The sequence below is a fragment of the Xenopus tropicalis genome, chromosome 5 (assembly GCF_000004195.4).
Source record: "Xenopus tropicalis strain Nigerian chromosome 5, UCB_Xtro_10.0, whole genome shotgun sequence".
Lineage (NCBI taxonomy): Eukaryota > Metazoa > Chordata > Amphibia > Anura > Pipidae > Xenopus > Xenopus tropicalis.
The window spans coordinates 83,176,558-83,193,962 of NC_030681.2; the positions used below are offsets into that span (position 1 = coordinate 83,176,558).

General features: G+C 38.4%; 2 protein-coding genes across 5 annotated transcripts in view; one reads left to right on the plus strand and one right to left on the minus strand.

Annotated features, from left to right (window-relative positions):
* Positions 1–8,785, plus strand: part of mms22l (MMS22 like, DNA repair protein) — a 48,359-nt gene extending 39,574 nt beyond the window's left edge. Inside the window, exons 15-24 of the mRNA XM_012963538.3 lie at positions 132–282; positions 1,366–1,490; positions 1,627–1,769; positions 3,034–3,193; positions 3,958–4,127; positions 4,370–4,581; positions 5,296–5,462; positions 6,459–6,555; positions 6,947–7,114; positions 8,357–8,785. Of these exons, the coding sequence (XP_012818992.3) occupies positions 132–282; positions 1,366–1,490; positions 1,627–1,769; positions 3,034–3,193; positions 3,958–4,127; positions 4,370–4,581; positions 5,296–5,462; positions 6,459–6,555; positions 6,947–7,114; positions 8,357–8,426 (1,463 nt within the window). The 3' untranslated portion in view covers positions 8,427–8,785. The remainder of the gene's footprint in view (positions 1–131; positions 283–1,365; positions 1,491–1,626; positions 1,770–3,033; positions 3,194–3,957; positions 4,128–4,369; positions 4,582–5,295; positions 5,463–6,458; positions 6,556–6,946; positions 7,115–8,356) is intronic.
* Positions 8,786–9,699: 914 nt separating this feature from the next.
* The window catches only part of klhl32 (kelch like family member 32), a 136,868-nt gene continuing 129,162 nt past the window's right edge, over positions 9,700–17,405 (minus strand). For 3 of the 4 annotated variants that reach the window (XM_012963034.3, XM_031901722.1, XM_012963031.3), the window contains 3 exons: positions 12,309–12,501; positions 11,064–11,158; positions 9,700–10,618 (listed from right to left, as the gene is read on the minus strand). In XM_012963034.3, the coding sequence (XP_012818488.1) occupies positions 10,457–10,618; positions 11,064–11,158; positions 12,309–12,501 (450 nt within the window). In that variant the 3' untranslated portion in view covers positions 9,700–10,456. 4 annotated transcript variants of the gene reach the window in all.

Here is a 17,405-nt window from a genome sequence, read left to right on the forward strand (position 1 = left end):
AATAATCCAATTCCATCAGGTATACTCTGAATTAGTGAATGAGTTTGTACAATGCTGTAAATAAGCTGTAAATCAACTACAGCAATGATAGCTGCTTGTGCCTGACATCCTGACTGCTGGTTTATCATTAGGCTACACTTTGTTGGCTTTGGCCATGCCTAACAGCGCCCCTCCGGAGCTCCAGCCCCAGCCTTTTGTGTCGATGTTTCAGCTGTTTGGATGGGATGACATGATTACACCTCAACTGGTGTCCCGATATCTGAACCACGTGCTGCCAAACGGGTAAGAACCATAATAACAATTTCTTAATTCTACCATCAATTTTCTGTTAAGATTGGATAATTAATCGCATCTTATTTTCTGATTGTAGATCTTAAAAAGATCAGACAGCGGACCCTACTGTACTCAATCACACTTCATGCTGTTGTTTTTGGACTACAAATCCCTGCAATACTTTAACATATTATTAAGGTTAAGGCATCCTGGGAGCTGTAGTTCAGCAACATCAGAATTGTATTCTTGAAGCAAATATGCTTTAAATGCTTAATCATGAACTAAAAAAAAATCTTATCCCCAGATTGTGTTTATAGCACGTTAAAAAACAATAACAACAATTAAGAAACAATATGTGCCAATATATTTCATCCAAACTAATCTATAACATATCTTAAAAGCTTTGTACAGTAACACCATGTTAATAGCCTCTAGCTAGCAAGCCCAGATATTGTAGTGCCCACTGGGGAGCCTCTCTATGCTGCACCCATTTATATTATGAATTTGAAGGACTTTTCTTTTGCTCCATTTAAATAAAATGATGCCTTGTTTACAGTGGCATTTTTTCACGATAATTCCTGCTTAATAAAAAAGCCACAACTGGCATTATAATGAGGGTTACATTCACTAAAATTTGTCATTAATAATTGAGCATTCTAAACTCATGCCAATTGGCCATCGCAGTCATATACCGATAGGCAGTAGCCAAGAAAGACACTTCATCAGAATTCTCCACCCAATATGGCAGATGCTACATCTGCAAATAAAATGTATTTATATAAATATTATTTATATTTCTATCTGGAATGCTTGGGTCATTCATGGAGATTAGTTACCATCAAGTACAAGGTCCTGTCTTATTACAGACAAAAAGGCAATCATTTTTTAAAATTAGAAATAATTTGTTTGTAATGGAGTCTGTGGGTGATGGCATTCCTGCAATTTGGAGCTTTCTGTTAATTATATATGAGCATTTTTTTATTATTCTGCATAACCAGTCTGTTTAAAATTGTGCAAACAGTCATGAGTCAGTATGGATAGGCATCATTGTACTATTTTACTAGTAAATTTTAATGCTTTCAATTCTTGTAGTGAATTTATGGATGCTTTCAGTGGCATTGGATACTCCTCTTTCCAAGCACTGTCTGTTCGTACCTGGATTCGATGTGTCCTGCAAATCTATATTGACCAGCCTGGGGGAACAGACTCTGAACAGAGTAAGTACAGTAAGATGTGCCTATGTGATATCGTTCCATGTGAATATTTTCATAAATCTGAAGGGACAAGCCTTTGCAGGCACATTGTTTTGCCTTGCATTGAATTTTAGCCTTCTGTTTATTCACATATTAACAGAGAGCTCAATCATGGAGCAGCTTGGAGAATTAACTCGACTTGTGTTCAGACTCCCAGAAGTTGAAAACCTCTTATCCAAAGGGCAGGTGTTACCTCTGTCTTACAAACAAGATCCCAGGAGCGCGCTGCTACAGTTCATCAAAGTAAGCAAGTACCAAGATGGAAATGCATATAGTTCTGTGAAACACCCACATACAATTAGCCATTTTTGCTAAATGAATTTCAGCAATACTTGTATGTATGTATGTATGTATGTATATCTTTATAAAGTGCTACTTATGTACACAGCGCTGTACAGTAGAATACATTAATACAAACAGGGGGTATTAAGATAATAGATAAATACAAAGTATTACAATAAGCCCCAATAAAAAAAAAGATACAATTGCAATAAGATAAGAGTCAAAGACACAAGAGGATGGAGGTCCCTGCCCCGTAGAGCTTACAATCTATATGGGAGGGTAACTTACAGACACAAATAGGCAAATATAAGTGCTGTAGGTCGCAGTGGGTGACATTACAATATAAATGCTAGTTCCCAGGTCAGGTGCTGTGCGAGTGCTCCAAAAGGTAGTCTTTTAGTTTGGTTTTAAAAAGACTGGGGGAGGATTCTCTCCGGAGGAAATAAGGGAGGGCATTCCAAATGTAAGGGGCAGCAAGGCAGAAAGGTTTAAGGCGGGAAACAGCAGTAGTAGTGGGAGGCGCAACCAGACGATTGCTCTGTGAGCAACGAAGGAGTCAGCCAGGAACGTACAGAGACACAAGGGAGGAGATGTAGTGAGGAGCAGAGGAATGTAGAGCTTTTTAGGTTAAGAGAAGGAGTTTGTAAAATATTCTTTGTTTAATAGGAAGCCACGATAAGGACTTTAGCAGGGGAAGGGCCTGAACTCTCCTGGATGAGAGGAGGAGAATTCTGGCAGCAGTATTTAATATAGACTGTAGGGGGGGAAAGATGGGAGTTAGGGAGACTGGTTAGTAGCAGGTTACAGTAGTCAAGTCGGGATAGGATGAGAGCATGCATGAGCAGCCTAGCTGTTGCAGTAGAAGGAAAGGGACGGATTTTGGCAATATTGCGTAAGAAAAAGTGACCGGTTTTGACAGTGGTGTTAATGTGGTCAGAGAAGGAGAGACTGGAGTCCAAGATCACCCCCAAACAACGTGCCGAATTGACAGGGTTGATGAGCGTGCCATCAATAGAGATAGAAAAGTGGGGGGGGTAGGACCAGGCTTAGGCGGAAAGATCATTAGTTTAGTACTTATAGTAAAGGTCATTGCTACACTTTTTTACTGCATTTCTTGCTGTCAGCTGATAATAAAAACCTGGGGAATGCAACTCCAAGTGCTTCTTCATCTGTTTTAAACAGATGTCTGTCTGACGTAATTACATTTTGTTTTGAATTCCTTTAGGCAGCCGGGGTAATGTATGGCAGGCTGCAGACTCTGGCAGAAAAGTCGGCCATGGTTTCAAAATGTCAGGAGTACCTGGGAGATGTTCTAAAGTATATTAAGCCATATCTTACCAAGAAAGGCCCCCCTGAAGGTTTGCAAATCACTTACAGGACTATAGGTGAGTAATGAAATTTCTCATTACCCTCAAGATTCCCCTTTTCCATTCAGCAAGAACAGTCAACCAGTCCAGTCATTCTGGGGCATTAGATAATTGGGTCAGTAACCTTGTATGATTTAAATTTCTTTTTTTTGCCTTTGTTAAACTATAATTCCCAGAGATCACCTATAGCAATAGCAGTTAAGCAGTTCTAGTTACAGTTAGGGTGATGACACACAAGGAGATTAGTAACCCCATGATTAATCTCCTTTAGCGGTGGTGACTTATTCCCTCTGAATGCTTTGCTACCGATTTGCATCTCACCAGCAGCTGGCAGTTCAACATAGTGTCCTGAGTACTGTTACTGTTGTGTAGAACGGGGCTCTGTTAACTATTGGCCAAACACTAATCCATAAGCTAGGTGTTTTGTCTTCAGTTTTTTTTAAGAATTAGGTGGTTCTATTTGTAGTGGGTGAAAAAAAGAGTAATTTCTAGAGAGAACCATTTAGTGGTACGTTTGATACTTGGGAATTCCTATCAGTCAGTTACTTATCAGATGTTCTGTTCTGACTTAAACCTAGTTCCTAACTTCACAAAGATGTTTATTGTTTTAATAAATCAGATTGTCAGGCTTTGATTTTCCCTGCTGCGATACTTTGAGTGTAGTGTGGTGCTTTGTGTCACAGTCCAAAAGCAAAGCACAAAAAGGAACTGCGCTGCCCTTTTGGGTATGCAGTGAGCACTAAGTATGCATGGTTTCACTGTGTTTCCAATCTGCTTTTCAGGATGCCTGGTGAGGTATTGGGCATTGATGCTCGCTACTTCCAAAGCACAGCAGCTACTGTTCCGTATCATTGATTTCCTGCTTTTGCCACATGCTTTGTTTCATCAAGATAAGAATTTGCCGCCAGCCATGCTCTCCAATATCCGCGAAAGTCTGCCCCAATTTCTACAGGTGAAGACATTAAACATGTGTCCTTTACGGTGAAGCGTGAATACAATAAACCCTATTATTATATGCTCTTGTTTTTATCTTTCTCAATATTGTAAAATAGATATGTAATGTGTATATGGCATCAAAGTCTTACAGCTGGCTACACTACTTTTACATTTACTTTACTTTCTGGAAAGCAACAGTAAGTTGTGTGTGTGATTAATGCATACATTGATTTGGGAAGGTTTCTTTTATCCTTTTAGGGTTTGTCCATAATATCCCGTCAGTCTCAAGCACAAGGTGCCTATGTAAAGCAGCAGCTGAGAACGATTGTTCAGCAATATTTTGGGCGATTTCTCCCTAGTGTTCCCTCTGCTGGAGCAGGTGGGAATCATCCTATGCTGTTAGCATTGAGTGATACTCTGGAGAGCCAGCACTCTGTACATCTCAGAAGGATAATAATGCAAGTCTTAAGGTAAGACTATTTCCCATCCTATAGCTATAGCGTACCTTTAAAGGAACAATTCAGTGTAAAAATGAAACTGGGTAAAATGGATAGACTGCGCAAAATAAAAAACCTTTTCAATGTAGTTAGCCAAAAATGTAATCTATAAAGGCTGGAGTGAAGGAATGTCTAACCTAAAAGCCAGAACACTACTTCCTCCTTTACAGCTTTCTAAGCTATTAGAGGTCAGTAAGCAATCAGTGACTTGAGGGGGGGACATAACTGATCAGTTACTTTGCTTTTGAATGTGACCTGCGTACTCACAAACTAACTGAACAGTTATATCCAATGTGCCCCCTTCCCCTAAAGTCACTGACTAACTAAGAGGTTAGAGAGGTGAAAGCAGGAAGTAGTGTCCTGGCTATTATGTTAGAGATCTGCCCTCTCCAGCCTTTATAGAGTACATTTTTGCCTAACTAACTATATTACAAATATTTTTTATTTTGCAGTCTGACTATTTTACCCAGTTAATCAGTTTAGCATAACAAATAACTTGCTTCCTTCCTTCTTATTGTGCCTACTACCTTAACTTCATTATAAATGTTGACTAAAAGAGTTTTAAATATTATATATCTTTCAGAATTTGAAAAAAAAAAACAAAAATCCACATTGGTCTATTTGCATAACTGGTTGCAATTGTGCTTTGTGTTTCATTGTTGTAGTAATCATTTATTTCCTTTGTAGTGAAAACTACCTCCAGTTCAGAGGTAACGCTCCCCCACCTCGCCTGGCCTCTGTCTTGTCTTTCATCTTTGATGCTTTAAACAAAAGCAAAAATATTGATACATTTGATGCAGAGGCTCTTCTTCCGTCTGTGCTTAAATGCTTGATACTGGTCAATGAGCCACAGGGTATGTATGATACAAGGGCCCCTGACCTTGAGATGAGCAAGTGTAATATACACATAGAAACTGTAGTATCACTCAGGGTGAAGCAAAGCCAATGAACAATGTATTCTGTGCTTTGAAGCATTACTCTGTTGGGACTATTACAATAATGAAAAGGTTACCACAAATAATTAAAGGATACAGTACTAATCTGAATTGCAAGTCTGATAAAAGAGCAGAAATGTCGACCTGCTGCTTTGGGGTTTTTATCTCCGTTGTTTAGAAATGATCACCCTGCTCCCTATTTAAATGGTAGTTGGCTTTTATTTATACTACAGACTACATTATGTTTCATAGCTGTTAACATTTTTTAAGTATATAACTCATTTAGTATTGATACTACATGGCTAATTAGTAATTACCTGTCTTCAGTATTGTTGCATAGAAGCCCATGTAGTCTCCATGCCTCGGACCAGGTCAATAATCCGCCATCCTGCGGGAGTGTTTTATAGTTGGCTGGCAAGATCAGATTAGAATGCATTCTGTTTTGGATGGAATCTCTGATTTAAGGGTGGTCTTGTCAGCCTATTCGCCAACAAAATAAGGGTTGTGTGTACCCTTGCACGCTAGTGTATTTGCGTGTGTACAGTAAATTAAAATTTGTTAAAAAGGTGTGTTTATATGAACGACCACAGGAGGACTCACACCCTGAGTCTGCATAGCGGGAAGTGTGGGGTATAGCACAGGGGGTTTCAGCGAAATACCCAAACAGCTTTTATTTACCCTTCATGCCCTTCTACATTCAGCAGTACATTTTAATCCTAAATACCTTAATATTCATATGGTGCATTTGCCACATTTATCATTGCCAAACAATGTCAAAACAGGATATAAAGACAAAACTGTCTGCCTTGCTAATAAACTTAATAGGCCTGCTGTTCTTTTTTTCTTAACTGTATTGATCTGGAAATAATCAGGTACCAGAACATGTTAGGAAATGACATTGTTTTCCTCTTTTAGTGAGAAAACTTTCTGCAGAGGTTCTACAGTGTATAATAGAAAACTGCCAATCTGACCAGACAGGGGAAACTGCAACTACGCTTGCTTCTGTTTTAAGGTAAGTGTCCTGGAGCTACAGGCTCACAATATAGCAATGGTGGAATTATAGCTACATTTATTTAAATAATTGACACTTCTCCCTAAAGGGGCAAACACATAAGTTAATATTGAACCCAATAATAAATAGGGCTTGGTATATAGTATGATACAAAATGCTAGCAATCCAGTGAGTTTGCAGGGCATCTATCTAATATTTAATTCATAAAGTGATTGTTAAACGATAAACAAAAAAAATGCTATTTTTGAATGAAAAAGATGCAGGAGCCATCACTGTCTATATATATATATATATATATATATATATTGTTATCCTGTTTCTGCATGTGGTTTAGTGAGCTAAGGGTTTTATCTGCATCTGGGTTTCATTCTTTTTTAAATTCAATTTCTAGGAAGTTTATCCAAGAGAACAGTTTGTTGTATGACCAGCATATTTTTGGCATTCTGGAAACCATATCTGTGCTAGATCAGCCTCTTGTTATCAGCTTGATTCCCACAATCACTCAAAGTCTAATGGACTCAGAACATAAGCGTGGGCTGGGCAGAAATGCTTCTTCAAGGTAAGATTCTGGAGGCCGGACACTTAAATACACTGTACAACGGAAAGTCCAATTGTGAGCGTTATTTATGGCATTTTTTGACCTTTAAAGGAAAACTACGTTTAGAACAAATACATAACCACCATATCTACCACCATTTATATCCTAATATGGAAAATATAAAAGAATCTTGCCAAATTTGAATATCTTTCCTTTGTAAATAGTTTTTTTTTTTTTGTGATGGGCTGTGTGCTTCCTAGAGATCACCTGACCGGAAATAATGCAGCTGTAACAGGAAGCAGTGTGGGAGTGGGAATAACAGACTCCGATCTGTCCAATGAATGCATTTGCACATGTAACATGTATGTGCTCTTGGCTTACCAGTATCACATGGTGGAGTTTATAACTTTCAATGGCAGTTTTTCTATATGGGATTATCCACTGGCACTGGATGCTACTAGAAAAGTACATTTTTCATTAGAAGGCTTCAGTTATATGAAAGAGTCTTTTACATATGGGCTCTGGGCTTTATGTGACTTGCATAGGCTATAGTTTCCATTAAGCATTTATTATAATCAAGTGATATTTCTGAATTGTATTTGCTTAGGGTAATTTATTTTAATTGGTTGGTGACTGGTGCTAATTGTTAAATAGCCAGTATAGAGATTATCCATCTGAATCGGGGTTACTATGGGGGAATATGTGTGATGAGAGTTATGGTATCGCTATGCACTATGTAATAAAATGCTTGAATGTTCAATATACACTTCCCATTTACTTCTATAGGAACTCAGCAGGTTTAAGTTGCTGTTTGAATGTTTAAGATTTTTTTCATAAATATAAAGAATCCAAGTTTGAAAAAAAATTGAGGTCAGTGTTTTTTTTGCCACAAAAATATGATTTAATATTTATATAAATTTACCCCTTAGTGTCTCCATTCTAAAAATGCAAGGATTAAAGTATAAGCTGAACTATAAATATCAAGGAATAGGGATATTTGTTATAATGTGTAATGGTAGAATAAATTACCTTGAGCCTTAAATGATTCTCAAATATAGCTTCGTATGAGTCAGAAGAGCCCATTGCTGTAAGGAAAGGAGTGTGTATAAAAATTGAGAGCTTCTCTATATAATGGCATGGTTACTGAGACCCCCAGACACTGTCCCACCACTACTGGGCATTTAACAGCTACACACTACACAAGTGTCAGAAAGGGTCATTTTGTTTTATTTAAATGCCTTTTGTTCTTTCTCCATTCCACAGGGCGGCTTACAGAAGATTGCTGTCACTTTTAGGAGAACAGGGGCAAGCAGCATTGCAGACGTTGGATTGATTAAAATGGTCCCTTTAATGTTCTCTCAGCACCAGTGAATGGTTAACAAACCAAGTTTGGCTGCCTAACCAGAGACCCAAAATCCTCTCCCATAAAGCTCCTACTGACATCTAAAACATGAATCTTCTGTCAGACACATCTCCATTTGGTCTTCAAATGCTGCACTTGGTTATTTATAACCCAACATCATCCCCCCATAACTTGAATACTGGGCTCTTTTATATTTTATGTAAGAAAGGTTCTATTCCTTGTAGCCATTCTCTTGTTTAAAAAAAAAAATCTGCTATATTGTAAATATTTTTGTACATTAAAATATTCCATGTAGCCTTTATATCTTTATAAACATTGTTTGCTCAGTGTTATTGTGTGATGGAATCCATGTTCAAGGTTTAAAGATTCATTTCATAAAAATAATTAGCTAGTGCTGCACATAGCAGCATGTACATAGACTTGGGTGTACCTATTTTTTCTGCTTAATTCATGACTGGTCCTTTCTAACCAGCAGCCACTCCACTCCTGATGGGAGATCCTCCTCTCTCCTCCATGCAACCTTTTTTAAATGTTGACAGTCGAGCCCTCAGCACTTCTGGACACATTAGTCATCTTCAAAAAATGACAGTCCACAAAAGAATGACTTTTCATTTGAATGGCCTGCAGCAAGATTTGTAGCAACCACTTTTAGGTTCTGCCAGCCCAGGGATCACACAGCAACTGGTCTTCACACAGATGCACTCTTCACTCGGTAGGGCCCCAGCAGGCAGCAACCTCAGTCCGGCAGAGGTAAATGCAACAGGGAGTGTCTATTGGTGTTTTAGATTTTAGACTGTCCTCAGCTCTTACAAGGGGACTTCAAGCCAACTATTGGGTATTTTTATTATAGTGTGTAAGCCAGCATCATCTTTGATGTTGGCCATAGCAACCAATCATCTTTGGTTTTGGTGACCTTTTAAATCTAATTACTGACTGGTTGCAATTGGCTTTATTACCGCTTATGTTGGCTCACATATAATAATGAGAGAGTCCTGGATTTGTTTGCCCTTACAGTATAGGGCAATTACCTTGGGACAAAAGGAATTCAGTTTGGCTACACTTGAGGGGTAAATAGGACCTGCTTCCAATAACTGCAAATCAAACTCCAGGTTGTTTAAATATATGCTTAAGGCAAAAATTCTTAATTTGCAGAATAAATGGAAGAACATTTAGGGCCATTTTATTTTAAAGTGGAGGTGAAATCAGACACCTTTTTTAATAAACTGCTTACAAGGAGACAGCATCAGAAATTAAACAGATCAGTATATATCCATTTTATTTACTGTATGTGCACGTATGTGTGCTTTTCAGTAGTTTAGCAGCAAACATGGTTTTTTGTGATTTAAGTTTTTGTGTTATTTTACAAGTTTAAAAAGAAAACAATTTCAAAGTGAACCTCAGTCAATTGGCTCCAAATAATATAATCTGCCAATGAAATCACAGCAGTACATTTGATACCGTATATATATTAGCTATCCAAATATATATATATATATATATTTGGATATTATAACACAAACATGAATTCCATTGCATATGTTTAAATGCTTTGTGTTATGACCTTGCCCTTATATATTTCTATAATCAGAAAGTAATTGCACAGCATAGAGAGGTTGTACAGTAGAGAATGTTCCATTGATGTGCCCAGTGGTTATTCTAGCTAATGTACATTATAGGATACAGTATGTTGAAAACAGGGCACGGGGAAATTATCAGTTTGCATATAATCTCATTGTTTTTGATCTGCATTTCCAACATCATGGCATAACATATAGAATGTATGCAATTCTGCACATATTAGGCACAGTGACTCCCTGCCCTAAAGAGCTTACAATCTATTGGCCTGATACCTTAGCATCAACAACTTTCTACTTTGTTTAAGTTCCCCCGGTTAGCTGATAAGCTCTTTTTATTCTGTCCACCTGAAAAAGCACTGTATTTCCAGCTAGACTGCAAATAGTTGAAGAGGCTTTTCTCCTTTTCTTGATGTTAACATGCTGTCACATTGTGCCGATCCGATGGTGAGGAACTTGCAAAGTCTGCAGATTGGGGCATGTGAAGTAGGGAGCAGGCAGAAAGCTTGCTGCTATACCATTGGAAGCAAATGGTAATGTCGGTCCATAGAACACCTCCTCTTTGCCTTCTCTGCTTACGTCCAGAACCTACATTGGGATGGGAGACAACAGCAAATCAGAATTTCACAACATTGTGTAATAGTTATAAATGGAGGTGTTTTGGCTTCTTCAGGCCATTAAACATTGAGTAACCAGGTGGGAGGTCCAGCTTAACTGCTATCTGGTCACCTGGAACTTGTCATGTACCCTACCAGCAAGTGTGTGAGGAAATGGCTGGTTTAAGGCCATGACCTATTTGAAAATAAAACTCTAAAAACCACTTTAATGGTGCAATGTCATTGGTGCAGGTACAGAGTCTATTATTTAGAATGCTTAAGGGCCTTGAGTTTTCCAGATAAGACGTATTCTTTAATTGATTCTCCAAACCTTGCTAATAAATACAAAACAAAAACAGTGAGGAAAAAAAATATTTGTGAAACAGATTTAATATATTAAACAGCCTCATTAAAGTAACATTTTACCATTTATTTACCTGTATGCATGCCAAAGGTTCATTTGTCCAAATTGAATAGCCACCAACTAAATAAATTCTTCCATTATACACAGCAACTCCAGATTCATTTTGGCCTATAAAATACAAACATATGCATACATCAGTTTTCTATCTCAATTTCAACACTTAAAGGGCCCAAACCTGCACAGAGATGGTTGGTCTGATTTCAGGCTTATTGCTTGGCCATTGTGACCCAATGGGAAGAAAGTCTGTAAACACTACCTTGCAATGACACCAGTCTTTAGTTTTTTGTAAGCTGACTAGAACCTTACAATAATGGTAACCCCTCTTTTGTAACTTTTGTCCTTTAACAGTTTGACTGACACTCTAATGAAGGTCTAAAGCAATCAGAAACAACAGGGCCACAATACTGGGGTTTACTAAATGGTGAAATATAGAAATTTTAACAAGACATATTCTTACTGCTGAAGGAACCCTAACAATTTCAATACATCTGCAAAGAACCCAGAGAGCAGAAGGACAACTGAGGAACAATGAGTTGTGATTTAAGGTGAAGCCACCCAAGCCCACGCACAAAACAGATATAGGTATGGACTTGCTGATTTGTTGCTTGCTGACATAAACACTCGGGGAGCATTTGTCAAAAGGCAGAAGGGAGTCTCAAACTGAGTGAATTTTATGCTGAACCCTTTAAAACACTACACTTTAATAATAAGTTTGCTGTCATGCCATTGGTCTTTTTAGAATTAGTCACTAAGAACAATCACAAACAAATCGGTTTGTGCGGTAATCATAACTTTTTTATTTAAAATGCGCACATTGTGTTATTACTGCTCAGGAATAAAAGATATCATGAAAAGACAAACCCTACTCATTCAAGGGAAGTGGATAAGGGGATCCTGTACAACAACTGCAGTTCTGAAATGGTTTGAAAACACAGAGACTGCATTTTTTTTTTTTTTTTTTTAATAAATGGCTCCCTAGACTGAAGATGCAAAGATCATACAAAATGTAGGGAAAGCAGAAGAATATGTGAATGCAATCTATTGGCAAGGAGTGAAGCCCAGCAACGTGCACTTATGAAATGTCCCTGGTTCTTCTGATTTAGCTGCCTGACTGACACCAGACCTGACTAGACACAGAAATATAACAGCTTTTACCAAATAAATTTAAGGAAAAGAAATAAAAGACAAGCTGTTAAACTTGACGGGGGACCTGTGCAGTTGCTCAGCCACAAATATGTTACTATGAGGAAGCACTAACCTGTAAGTAGATTGAAGTTGCAACGAGTCCATTGATCGGTGTCAATATTGTAGGAATCAATGTGCCGTACCAGAATGCGATCGTTATTGTAATCTAGATCATTGCCGCCTAGCACATACAGCTTCCTCTGTACAGCCGCCATTGCATGATATACTCTTCTTTGCAGCATAGGGCTACGGCTAATCCATTTATTCTAGGATATTAAAATGACATTGCAGTATTGTAATTTGTGTTATTCTAGAAATGTGCATTTTATTTAGCAATGTTATAAGCTTTCTATAGGCATACAGCTCAAGTCAGTACTCTGGCTCATTTAATAATTGGGTTAAGTGCCTTGATTAGCCACAATTTGCCATGTTTTTTAACCTACAATTCAGTATTTCCCTGAGAACTTGCTTCCATGTAGCCTAGGGGCACTGCTGACATGAGGTTGAGAAACTTGTGCCCCAAAATAATCAAGGGTGGCAAAAATCCAATCCTGGTAACTTTAAGAGATTAATTTTTTATTACATTGTAAATTCAGCTCTTCTATTGCAATTCCACTTCTCTCTGTACAAGCAATGCGGCTGCCTGGACCCACTCTGGCACAGGAAGGTAAAGGCTAGGGCAACACAGGAGTCACCTCAGGCCAAAGAACTGCCCATGATTCAGCCAGAAAACCATTAATGAGGTTAGGCATGGATGTTGGGGAATGTGTGTAATGGTTGTGAACCCTTTAGAGATGGGAAGTAGAGGCCCTGCTCCCTTAAGGCAAGGTCATCAGTTTAGTTATGCACTGAATTACAAGAACTGCTTATTCAAAATGGTACCCACCAGGTGAAATATGAAATAATGTGGCAATATTTGTCTGCATTGTAATGTATTACTGCAAGATTTAATTTAATATGTATGCACATTCATTGTATAGATGAAGCCAATGTCATTTGGAAGTCTGTCTATAATGGCTCACCATGGTGTTAAAGAGATCACAAGCCTAATACAAAGAATAAGCTGATTGTGTAAGAATCATTTTGTGTTTTTAGTAGTGAAGGATAAAGTGTTACACTTAAAGTGGCCATACAGGGGCAGATTTCAGCTGCCAATTCGGGTCATTAGACCTTCATCTTATCTGCCTGTGTATGTGCACACCTGATGGGCCTACCGATATGTAGCCTAGAATTGGTCAGATCTCGCTTGGGCAGGTTTGATTTTCCTGTCAGATCGGGGAACACATCAGCTAGTGGTAGTATTCTGTCCTTTGTGTGACTGGTTATTATGGCCCCCTACTGTATGAGGCTTACCAACATCACTTTACCTTCTCATTGAATGTGAGTATGGCACATTAAAATATTTATGAGTCTTATCAACAATAAAGGGCATTTAAATCAAGCATCAATTGTTTCCTCACAGAACACAATGCTGCATTTTGAGACCCCATAAAATCTCTTTCCGCAATTAACATGACCGACAAGAAACCATGAAACCTGTCTCACGTGTCCTAACATAATGATATTCTGAATGTCAGTTGTTACTGTATACATCAGTGGAATCAAGCTGAATGCCATGCAATTAGAACTTATATCCATATTCCGCTTCCCTGTGTGATCCTTGGGATGTAATCATTTGGCATCCCACTGACCCACAAATCATCTTCCCTAGTTCTCCTGTTTAGATATTAAAGCTACCAGCTATATCATTTATAACGTTAGCAGACATATACAGTTTTATATCTACTGTGAGAGATGCAATGGAAAAGCTCATTATTTGGTGTATTTTCCACCAGTGTAAAAGGTGGGATACAAGTAGCAGCAGGTAATGCTGTGTTTAAGTTACTGGCTTAGGAAAAGCCAAATTAATAGGTCCCTGGAGTGAATGGAGGGAGAGTAGTAAAGACCACCCATTCCGTACTCCATTTTTGTTTTCATTTGGCCAGCTCTAAGTAGCTGCCTGATTAGGCTGCAGGTGAGCAGCAAATAAAAGGGCTGTGGGATTGCACAGTAGGTTTTTGAGTTGAAGTTGGTTCTTGACTCAGAGAAGGTTACCCTCAGAGCAGGGCACAGGGCAGGATGGCTGCCTGTGTTGGGAACTCCCAGAGGAGCTGGGAGTGCCTCCTGCCACTGCAAGGAGCAGAGGGAGTCGTGACCAGGTGGATGAGAGCTGAGAAGAGTCAGCAAGGCTTAAGGTGAAGCCTGAGTATGAGTTACCCAGGAAGGTTAGAGCCCTGAAGAAGGGACAAATCCTTCTTCATATCCACTGTATGTTGATGAACTGTGTTCCTTTAAGCTTTATGTTGGGAAGAATTTGCCCAAAATAAACCTGTGTTTTGCCTGAAGACATGGTGTCCCTGTCTCTTATGCTCCAGATCATATGCATGCCTACCATAGCTAATTTCCCCCAAAAATTACATGTACAGGCAGTCAGCATGTCACACTATACAACTGATAATATCATATCTTAAAGAAACATATACCCTACCATATAACCTAGTGTGTGCTCAGAGTGTCCCTCTGAACACTTGTCATTTTTTTTTTAAAGATATCCTGAAGTTATCAGTTATTACACTACCATATGTATCACCCATATTATTTCAACCAGGCAGAACAAAGCTTATTTAACTGAATCAAGAAGCATCTCTTGAAGCTCCCCTGCTTAGTTGTATCACTCCAGTCACACTAAGTTAAATAGAGCAGAGGGAACATCAAGAGACTCTTCCTGCTTTAGTCAAATAAGCTTTTGTTCTGTTTGCCCCTCTCACAGGCTAAACACTAGAGGGCACACTGGTTTTACCTGAATAGTATTATCAGTGTCAAGACTGCTAAAATCATGAAATCTAAAATAAAAATGTAAAGGACAAAAGTGCTAAAGAGCTCATTTGACAAGACTTTTGCTGAACATATTTGCTATATTTGCCTATTAAAAAGAGAATGTGTTTTTGTGATTTCTTGCACTAAACAGGACAAATCTGAAGTTAAAAGTATAACCATATTCTACTTCCTGTCCTTACGAGCAAGGTCAAAACAAATCAGAAATCCACTGAGAAGCACTGATGGGCAAATCTGTCCCTTTTAGCAAAAAAAATTGAAAAATCCAGCTACAACCCAACTTTTTGGGGGCAGGACCATGACTTTTTTGATGTGACCGCCACTTTTTTTGACACGCCTGAAACGTTTTTTACACATTTTTTTCCTGCAGTTTCGCAAAATAATTTGGCAATAGCAAAATGTGGTATTTCACAGGGAATCCATGCCTGCTGAAAAAATTCACTCATCATTATTGAGAAGCCTTCCCTTACCATTGCTGTAAATTAAACCAGAAAGTAAAATGTTTTTTGTTTAACTTCAGTTTTTGCCCTGCTCAGTGCAATACACCAAAAAGCCTTTTCATGTTCGGTATAAGCCCTGTTAATTAAATTAATGTTAAAAAGAGGTATATACTACCCCTTTAGACCCATGACACACCCTGTAAAATCATGCAAAATGATAAAACTACACAATACATTATGTCATATGTGTCAGTGAGGTGAGCTATTTATACCAGAAATTCTTCTCCATCTAAATGTGTCCCATTGATTTTTATGAGGCAGGACAAAATAATGGCAACACACTTTTATAAATACTATGGTTTAATGATCGCCATGCATTATATTAATTCACATAGACTAGAACAAACATTTATAAATACACTGTTTATTTTACCATTTTCCACCTTTTTTTACATAAAATATTTTAAATGTGTGTATAAATAACCCCAATGTTATTTTTGGATTATCAAATGTATGCTAAAATGTTATCGGTATGTATATGCGAAATATGGAAAACCTCCTCCCAATGAATTGGTTTTACAATATTATATGAGCAGCTGCCTAGCCCAAGATACAAAGACAGAAATGCCTACAAATCTGCAGTGTCTTTCTTGCCCTGATCACAGCATTGGTTTCCTTACTGCACTGGCTGCCAGGTGATCAGCCGCGGAGCAAGAGAGGCAGAGGGTAGGGAAAGGGTCAGCTCTTGTGCGTCAGTGTGTGAATACTAATCAGTGGCGGGTAGGCAGAGGTCACCAGAGCCTGTCTGTTATCAGGTAGCTCTGTGCTCGGTGGCAGATGGCAGTCATTATTGACTCTCTACAAAGGCCTTGCTTAAAGCCGTGCCCCACTGCTGAATGATAAAGCTATTGAGATTCAGAGCGGGTACAAGCAGATGTGGCTTGCCAGAGACCACCGTAAACAATATGCCAACAGAATTGAAAAAAAAAAAAAAATAAAATTGTGTGTGTGCAAACATAAAGCTGCCCTCATTAAACAGAATTATTTATTAACTGTTTGTGCATTTGTAACAGAACAACAGTGTGTTAGTGAGGTAACCAGGCACAGCTGTGGCTTTCCTTATGAAGGTTAAACCCTCTATATCTACAGCATACTGTGCCCTTATATTATGCATCAATAAAACCACTTAATTTCTGCAACTTTGAATCTATTCTTTAGGTTATTATTTATTTGAATATTCCCCTCTTCTAGGCATTCAATTATTATACAGTGCTTAATATGGAGCTTAGACTCTAATAATCCTGCTGCAGGCCTGTGGGAAGCAAGTCATTAAAGGAATACGGTCATGGGAAAACATGTTTTTTTCAAAAAAACATCAGTTAATAGAGCTGAAAAAAAACAAAGACTTTTGACATTTTACATGGGGCTAGCCATATTCTTCATTTCCCAGGGTGCCACAGCCATGTTACCTGGTTCTGATAAACTTCAGGTACACTTTACTGCTGAGCTGCAAGTTGGAGTGATATCAACCCCCTCCCAGCAGTCAACAAGCAGAACAGTGGGAAGGGAGCAAGATAGCAGCTCCCAGTAGGTATCAGAATAGCACTCAATAGTAAGAAATCCAAGTCCGGCATGGGACTCCTCCAGTTACATGGGAGTAGGAGAAACAATAGGTTACCTGAAAGCAGTTCTAATATGTAGCGCTAGCTCCTTCTGAAAGCTCAGACTCAGGCACAATGCACTGAGATGGCTACCTACACACCAATATTACAACTAAAAAAATGACATATATAGGTTCAAGAATAAAATTTTAAATGGTAGAGTAAATTATTTGCTATGTAAACAGTGTAATTTAG